The 9,462-nt window shown below is 32.2% G+C and overlaps 1 protein-coding gene across 2 annotated transcripts; it reads left to right on the forward strand.

Annotated features, from left to right (window-relative positions):
* Positions 1-2,764: 2,764 nt before the first annotated feature.
* LOC120076878 (D-aminoacyl-tRNA deacylase) lies at positions 2,765-7,180 on the forward strand. 2 transcript variants are annotated; one of them, XM_039030825.1, is made up of 9 exons: positions 2,765-3,134; positions 3,217-3,397; positions 3,480-3,622; positions 3,729-3,792; positions 4,475-4,527; positions 4,660-4,715; positions 5,422-5,502; positions 6,581-6,769; positions 6,873-7,180. In XM_039030825.1, exons 1-9 carry the CDS (start codon positions 3,033-3,035, stop codon positions 6,958-6,960), a joined length of 957 nt encoding a protein of 318 aa, XP_038886753.1. In that variant the 5' UTR covers positions 2,765-3,032; the 3' UTR covers positions 6,961-7,180. The 2 variants fall into 2 exon arrangements, with proteins under 2 accessions (XP_038886753.1, XP_038886754.1); XM_039030826.1 differs by having other exon boundaries at positions 2,767-3,134; positions 5,425-5,502.
* Positions 7,181-9,462: the final 2,282 nt, after the last annotated feature.

Here is a 9,462-nt window from a genome sequence, read left to right on the forward strand (position 1 = left end):
ATAGAGTGGTAGAGTTCTATCACTTTCTATCTATCAGTGATAGAGCTCTATCACTTTATATAACTGATAGACAGTGATAAAGGTCTATCACTGTCTATCAGTGGTAGAGAAATCTTAACATTCATACATATTCAAAGATCCATAAATAAAAACAAAATATGATATAGATTACTGCAATAAAAGGAAAAAAGGATTGTATACGAAAGATGTTAATATGTATATAACTCAATAACTTTATATAAGTGATATACAGTGATTGAGCTCTATCACTTTCAATCAGAACAAAGCTCTATCATTGTGTATCACTTATAGACGGTGATAGAGTGCTATCACTATTTAACAGTAATAGACAATGATAGAGCTTAATCACAAAATATCATTGATAGACAATGATAGAGCTCAATCACAATATATCACTAGTGATAGAGCTCAATCACTGTTATAGAGAGTGATAGAGCTCTATACCTGTCTATCACTGGTATAAAGTGATTGAACTCTATCACTATCTATCAATGGTAAAAAAATGTTCACATCTATACATATTCACACCAAAAACTATATATATGCATAAAAACAAATAAAAAATAAAGAATAATAAAAATTAACGAAAGATTGAAAAGAACACAAATAAACAACCAAATTGATAAAATTCTAACATATTGAAAATCTAAAAAAATATAAGAAGAAGAACAAGGAAGGCTATAAATGATCTGAAAACCTAGAAAAGAAGAGAATAATAAGAAGAAAGAGCCCAGGACAAAAGAAAAGAAATTAGGGAGAGTGAAGAATCCATTATCAAAGGATAGAAGAAACCATTATCAACGGGGAAGAAGCTATAGATGGACGGTGCATAAAATCAAAGAAGAAAATCACTTACAAACACATAAAATAGAAGAAAAAAATTGTATGGTGGTCGAGGAAGAATTTCGATGAAGAAGATCGGCAAGGAAGAAGATCACGATGTCGAGAAGGAAAATGGACGAGGAAGAAGATCACGGCGTTCAACGAGGAAGAAGGAAGAACAACGTTCAGCGAGGAAGATGGAAAATAATACACAACAAATTAAATTTGAAGAAAAGGAAAATCACGGTGTCGAGAAGGAGAATGAGCGAGGAAGAAAATCAATGTGTTCGACGAGGAAGAAAGAAGAACAGAGTTCAGCGAGCGTGGAAAATCAAATTTGAAGAAAAGGAAAATCGGTGAGGAGGAAAACCACGACGTTCGACGAGGAAGCAGAGTTCAGCGAGCGCGACAAATGAAATTTGAAGAAAAGGAAAATCCGCGAGGAAGAAGGATATTTTTGGTAATTTGAAAAAAAGGAAAACTGAATTTTTTTTTGCTATAAATTAAAAATAATTTTTTTCCTATTTATAAGAATTCCCCTTTCCTATTTCCATTATTCCTATTTTTATAATTTTATAATTTTAGTTATTTTATTATTATATTATATTATATTATATCCATATTCAGATTCTCCTTCTGCTCTGGAGTAGAAATATATCCTCTCTCCATTTTTTTTTCTTAAATTCAAACTCCTCAAGAAGGATTAGAACGTATTTAACATAACCAAAATATTTATGACACTCTCTAACTACAAAGGTATGTTTAGGATGTTGCTATTCTTAAAATAATGATAATAATAAACAAAAAGGTTATCAAGGTTATTTATTTTATAAGTTAATTTAAGTTTCAAGTTGAATTCTTAATTAATAATGTTTTAGGTATCTTCCATGTACTTTTCATAACACTCCCTAATTCTGTCGACCATCGATTAAATAATATGGCTCACACAATCTTATATAACCAAAGTCAACCATCAAAAGGGATGTTTATGTACATATCTAATGTGTGAAAGTGTCTTAGATGATTCAAAAATCATTAGAACGTTGGAGTGTGAAAATTTTCATGACTTGTAGCTGATGGTATAGGATTTTTGAAGTTCAAAGTTACTCAAGTGTTTTTGGATACGTTAAACAAAACAAAATTTGTAATTGGCTTGTTTTTAAATTTACTTGAACGAGTTGTAGGTGTTGTTAATTTTTCTTTTTCATCCTAATATATGTGCCATACTAGGAGTGAGTATGATAGATCGAAAAGTTGAATTGACCGACTGAATCGAAATCAGTCGATCGGAAAAGAAGAGGGGTCGATTGGTACTGGTTTGGGAAAATTTCAAAAATAAAACCGACCAAAACGAGCGATTGAAACCGTCCGACCGACCGACTTTTACTCTTCAATGGTCGAGGTCGGTCTGAATATTTACTAAACTGACCATAGTCCGTTCGGTGGTGGTTTGGTCGAAAAACCAACTCCGATCGACCGATGCTCACCCCTAGTCCATACAACTACCATTAATTATAAAAAAAGGTGAAGTCATTTCAAACAAAAAAAAATATAACTCAAGAAACGAGAGCGAGAATGAGAGCACGTATCAAGTCATCGAGGCAAGAGTCAATAGCAAAAATTGAGCATCAAGGGCTACAATACTTTCTTCAAAGGGTATAACAGTAAATTTACCATGTAATGATACAAATACAAGGCCCTATTAGTAACCATTCTATTTTTTGTTTTTTTCGAATTTGGCTAAAATTTCTACCATCATTAAAAAAAAAAAAAAACAAAAAACATATGCTTAATTTTTAAAAAAAATAATAAATAAACGAAATGGAACCTTAATTTTCTTTTTTTAAAAAAAGGACTCTTTTTTTTCTCCGGACCAAATTGGATATAATATTTTTAGCCGAAGAAAATTCATACCACACCGACGAGTTACGAAGTTACTACAAGCGGCAAACGGAGGCGACGCCAAACAATGTGGGAAACGGAATGGCATTGCCACAGTCGCGACTGCCATAGCAAATTTGACACGGAGCCGCCGGAAAAATCCCAACAAATACAGAAGAACCACAAGAATCTGTTGGCTGATGCGCCCATAGAAATTCCTTTCGCAGCTTAAAACCTCCATTATTTTGCAATACCACTCTCTCTCTCTACAACTCAATTCACAGAAATTGCAACAAACAGTGCCAACCATGGTGACGCTAGTGGTGGCAACGACAATCGATCCAGCATCCATCAATCCTGCAAACGAGCTCCTCGCCATGCCCGGATGGCTCCCCGGCCCTCCTCTCCAGGTCCTTTGACCTCTTCAACCCATTTCTATTTCGAACCGTTTCTGTTCCTCCCTTCGATTAATCCGATTCTTCTGTTGATCAGGAAATGAAAAGCTTCGCCAATCGAGATGTGAGGCTGCTGCAACACGACAGGAGTATTGTTGTTGAGGATGACCTCGACAATCGTTGGGAGGAGCTCACCGGCGAGGTCGTGGACGAGGTCATTTTCTTCAGCCGGCATACTGCTGTTTCGAATCGTCCTGCACTCACTGTTCATCCGATTGGTACGGTTCCTCTTATTCTTTACTTTGGTTCGTTAATGAATTGGAACCTTAATTTCGGTTGTGAATTTCTGTGTTCGTAAAGGGGTTCCTCATTTGCGAGATGGGGAAGTTCCGCCGCAAGGAGGGAAGCCTGGATGGGCGGCGCCGCCGAGCCCTCGTATAGGTCCTTGGCTGAGGCTATTGAAGGGCATTGCACAATCCCATAACTTAGTGCCAGAGTTCGAGGTTAACCATATTTCTCTTTTGTTTTGTTTTTCTTGGTAGTTCGTCATTTGCTGATCAATTGGGTCATGTGGGTTTTAGTTTTAAATTATTTAGAAACTGAATGTAGATTACGTTGGAGGGTACTCATCATGGACCTGTGACAAATAAACCAACCCTGTTTCTGGAAATTGGTGAGTGTTTGGGACTTTAGAGCTTGGTTTGTTGTTTGTTCTGCTATTTGTTATATCTTTCTGGATTGATTAAGATTCACGCAAAGTACTAGAGGTTTAGTTTAGTTATTAACTATATTACTTTGATTTATTTTAGCTTGTAGAATTTTGTAAATGGGGATAATTTTATCCTTCCATTATGAATTGCTATTCAGAACATTATACATTTGAAATTTGGTTTGCTCAGGTTAACTTTACAGCTTCTTATATTTTGAGAAATCTGGCTTATAATGAAATTTGTTCGGAACATTGTACATTTGAAATTTGGACTTTTGAATCGTGTCAGAGTAGATCCACCAGGATCCATCGTCTTCTTTTCCAATCAAATTCAAAGGAATTAGTGATATGGAGTGAGTCACCCAAGGCTTATTGGAAAAATGTTATCAATTTATTTACAATGACAAACCAATATCAATTCCTTGAGGGCATATGTTGAAGATTTGAAGTGCTCACTTGGTTTATTTGCTTTTGAAATACAGTAGTTTCATTATAGTCACAATAATGAATTGTTTCTTTTTTCTGATGAAGAACTAAACATCAATTCCTTGAAGGCCCATGTTGAAGTGCTTACTGGTTTATTTGCTTATGAATTATAATATTTTACAGTCAAAATGAATTGTTTCTTTGTCTGATTTTTGTATAGGCAGTACAGACGAGTATTGGAGGAGGCAAGATGCTGCCCGTGTTGTTGCTCTAGTTGAGTAATCCTGGATGATCATTTATTTCTGTATTGGTTATCCTTTTTTTGCTTAGCAATTATCATCATTTACACGATGTGTCATGTCAATGACATTGTTCCTTATGGATTACTATTTTGGATAAGTGCAGCTTGTCTGGGAAGGACTTGCTATCGGAGGAGGAAACGATGTAGGAAACTGGAACAGGTAAATTGATACACAAGTACAATAAATAGGATTGAAGTTTAACTTCTGTTTATTTCTCCTAATATTTACCACTAAATTTCATTCAGTTATTTATTCTATACAAGTTGTCCACCTGATTTATCGTTGAAGTTCAATGGCTGGACTTTGAGCTACTTAGTTCTGTGATCTTTCCAACTTTATTCATTTTATTTTTTTTAGATAAAAAACATTTCATTGATAGAATGAAATAATCACCTTTAAACTTTATTTAATCCTGCAATCGATCTATCTAGGTGGCTGATATTGCATAGTTTCAAAAGAACAAGCTTCTGTTAAGATTTTATTTACATTATAATTCACCCTTAACCTAATAAGTAATAATTGTGTTTTTAGGATGAGTGATGACGTCACTGGAGCTAGTTTTTCCTCTGTATATTGTCATTTCATTCTCACCGATGTGTTGGTCTACATTATTCAAACTATTTTCTAGGCCCCACCCATGGAAGAGATGTCTAAATATCATTTAACTAAATAACTATATAACTCTAAGTTTTTAAGCGTTTGGAGACTTGGAGTTGATATCAAGTATCAACACCTTCCTAGTTTCCATGCCTTTATACTTTTCCCTCCCTCAAAGATATGCTTTTCATCATAGTACCATTTCCTCGACGAGATTATCTTTTCTTCTAAATGTTTCTGTGTTATAATCTTATATTTCATCGTGAAGCAGGGAACATGGCAAGAACAATAAAGTCCTTCTGGGCATCGGGGGTGGACATTATGCACCTCGCCACATGGACATAGTTCTGTAAGTATCGGTTGGTCAGGCTATCCTTTCAGTTCATGTGATCTGATCATTTCTTAAGCCTTCATACTTTTTACTTTTTAGGTTAAAATACTATTTTGATCCCTATACCTTGATTCTCATTTCATTTTAATTCTTGTACCTTCAAATATCTAAAATTTTCAAATGTTTAGTTTTATCTCTTACTTTCAATAAATCTTAAAATTTGTGCTTAATGTTTTTAGTTTGAAGTTAATTTTTATGAAATTAATTAACTTTGTAGTAACAATAAAAATTCTATGTTTCCAAAAATTTATAGAAATATGGCTAATATGGATTTTTTTTTCCTCAAGTACAAAATTTAGACATTTGAACGTAAAGAGGCTAAAATGAAATGAGACCTAAACTAGAGGTACCAAATTGGTATTTTAACCTACCTTTTGTATGCTAGTAATTAGTTTTGCTTTTGCCTTTTTTCCATGCTCGGTTAAATGATTTTTCTTTTTCTTTTTTTCTGGAAAACCATGCACAGTTTTATGTTCTTAAATGCAACTTGCTTGCAAATATGACAGAGATAGAGTTTGACACATTGAAACTCACAGGAACTTGTTTTGGTTTTCTCCTTTACTTCTATGTCTCAAGTATGTATTAGGTTTCTATAAACGTTTTCGAATTCCAAGAGAAGTTTTGAAAACAAGGAAAAATGTGGTTTTTGTTTTTGGAATTTGACTGATTGTTTAACTGTTTTTTTAAGGCGGTGGAAAGATAGCAAAGAAATTGTGCGGAAAGTAGCATAAATTTAGAGAACAGGAAACTAAAATTGAAATTGAAATGGTTATTGAATGAACCTAGGTCATGGCACATTCAGTTTCAAAGCAAGTGCATGTTTAGTGGAAGTATATGCACTTTCAAAGGAAGTAGCCTTGTTCTCATACTTCATCTGTTGCATCCGGTACATGGTACCGACATATATTTTCTCTACCACTTTTTAATAGTGCTTTTTATAACTGAACAAAGAAGGGAAAGAAAAGACATTTGCCCAGTCTTCAAATGGATATATTATGATTTCTATGTTCAAGTGGTTTTCTTTCAATACTTCCAGAAAAGATGGAGTTTGGGTAAGCCACTTGCTCTCTGGATATTCATTGCCAATGGAAGATCTGAACCAGTCGAATGGCGAAACAAACAACAAAGGTATCGGCGGTAGCTGGAAAGAAGCGATTAAAGCAGCATATGAGGCTACTAAATTGGCTTTCCCAGGTGGAGAGATCATAGCACACCTTGATCACAAGTAAGTTCAGTCAGTTTCGTAAACTTGAACGTATGGCTTTCTGCACATCGAAACTCTGTATGTGAGGGTGATAAGCTGTGAAATCTAATTGTTTGAATTGCAGGAGTTTCAAGGGCTGGCAGAAGAATGCCATAACAGGGTTCTTGGGTGAACAGGGCATTAAGATTGGGAAACCAAATGACTTCTACTGATATTATTCTTCTGAAGAGAACATCACTCAAGATTAGCTTTTCAGACACTTCAGTTAATCAGTGAATTGAGTTATTGAAAGGAAATATTTATATCATTATTATATATCATCCATCATTTAACATGTTCCTTTATCATCATATTCTTGTTTGCTTGAATAGGAAAGGTTGAAGATTATTAAAAATGATCTCCAAGATATGAAAATGGACTTTATTTTTGGTTTCTCATTATTGTGAAAGGGTACATAAAGTTTTCAAGGAAGACTATTTGAATGTCCAAAAGTAGTTTCAACTAATTAAAGTCACTTTAAAACTTTTATGTCATTGGGTTACGTAGTCAATATATTCTGGATTTCGTTTAGAATATAGATAGAAAGGTTAAATAAGTCTTTAGATGTATTGTCTCAAAATAAAATAAAATGAAATGAAATAAAATCTTTACATGTAAAGAGAGAAAAAAAAAACATTTATGATTGGAAAATACTTTGGCTTTGTTATCATACTACTAAAAAAATTTGAAAACATAAATGTGAAAATAAGGAAATAAAGGATTAAATAAGAATAGAGCTATAATTTCATGTTTTTAGATTTATGTTTGGTAGCAGATTCATAAATTGGTAATTATTTAAATAATTATTTAAAATGTTTTTAATATCTTATTTATAAATCATAAAACTAATAAATTATTATTAATTTATTTATTAACATATTTTATGTTAAAAAAAATTGTATAGTTAGTATTATAATTTACAAAAATAATATATAATACACATTTGTATTTCTAAATATTTTCATCTTTATTTAATCTAACTTTACATTTTAAATTTTAAAAATCAAAATTTGGATACAATGAAGATGTAAAAGTTTATTTTTATAATTTACACTGTTTGGATAATAGGATTTGAATATAGTTTCCAAAAACAAAATTCAGATTGCCTGTCAAATGCGTATCAATGAATTTTTTTATATGGATTGTCATTATATAGGTATAAGTCTTTTTGTTTTTAAAAATAAAGGATTTGTTTTTGGATTTCGACTAAGATTTTTTTTTCAAAATATATAATATTTAAAAACAACATATTAACAAAAATGGTTATCAAACAAAATTTAGATACAATTTAAACTAAACATTGTATGGGATTAACAGCAACAACACAATCAATCAAATTTAGGAGTTGGGTTTTCAATATTGATTCAACATTGAATTTACAATTGAATGCTATTTAAAATGATGATTTTAAAGGCAGTTGAGACATCCCTTTCTATTACAATTAATTTCAAACCATAGGCCAGGAAATGGGTACCTAAATTTATTTATTTATTATTGTTTTTTTAGGTATCTAGAAATGGGTAGGGGTCACCATGTCACTTTCCCCTAAAGTTCTTATGCTAAAATTTGAGGGGCAGACAGACCCTTTTAAATCTTAGGGGCAAACCCAATTGGACTCCAACTTGCCAATTGGAACATTGAAGCATGAAAAGGCCAAATCCTTGTTCCTCAAACAATACTTTTTCTTGTCCTTTGAGGTTGTCTTTGTCATTTATTTGGGGTCAAGCCCCCCTTTGCCTTAAATATTAGATCATTAATACCAAACCATGCAAAGCAAATTGTAATAAAAGCAAAGTGTCTATAGCTTTGAATCTATTTAGTTTATCATTTTAAAATACCAGTTATGTGTTAAATTTAGTGGATGAATGTAATGGCCTTAGTCCAAGATTTTAAATCCATATTTAGAATTCAAATTCCTTACCTAATACCTGAGGCATTACAAATGATATCAGAGTGACACTTGTCCTAGTATAGTGTGATTTAGAGATGAACAAAGGAAAAACTTGGTAGGCTTGTAACACTTAACCATGAGGTTATACAAGTATGGTTAAAAAATCTTTAAAAAATTGATTGTTTCAATTCATATTAATAAGGTACGTCTTCCTTGTTAGTGTCTCAAACATTTATTAATCTTTTTGAATCGTAGGTCTAAGGTGTCACATGTAAAAAAAAATAAAAAATAAAAAATAAAATAAAAAAATAAAGAAGAACACCCGCTTTTTGTAAAATTTCAAAAATATATTTAGTATATAAGGACATTAAGTTACTTTTTGCATTCTTGGTCTGTACACCTTCCAAATCTTCTTAAATATACCAAAAACGAAGGTAAAAATAACTTAATATCCTTAGGGTACTATATATATATAAATTATATACTCCAAAAATGTCCGATCTAGGTTTGTAAAAAAATTTAACAATATCAAATATATTAAAAATTTATGAGGCATAAAGTGAAAAGTTAAAAGATCTTTTAAACCATTTCAAAATATTATTATGATTATTTTGTTGAAAAGACCATTTCATAACTCATAAGGCCTAAAGTTTGTGTACTAAAATTTCAAATTTACCCAAAATATGATATAATGATTTGTGTATCTATCAAGTTTAATTAATTTATTTTCCCACCAATATATTTGGCATTTGTTTTATGGAATTTGGTTGAGAAGAGTGACAGC

This window comes from Benincasa hispida, chromosome 4, assembly GCF_009727055.1.
Source record: "Benincasa hispida cultivar B227 chromosome 4, ASM972705v1, whole genome shotgun sequence".
NCBI lineage: Eukaryota > Viridiplantae > Streptophyta > Magnoliopsida > Cucurbitales > Cucurbitaceae > Benincasa > Benincasa hispida.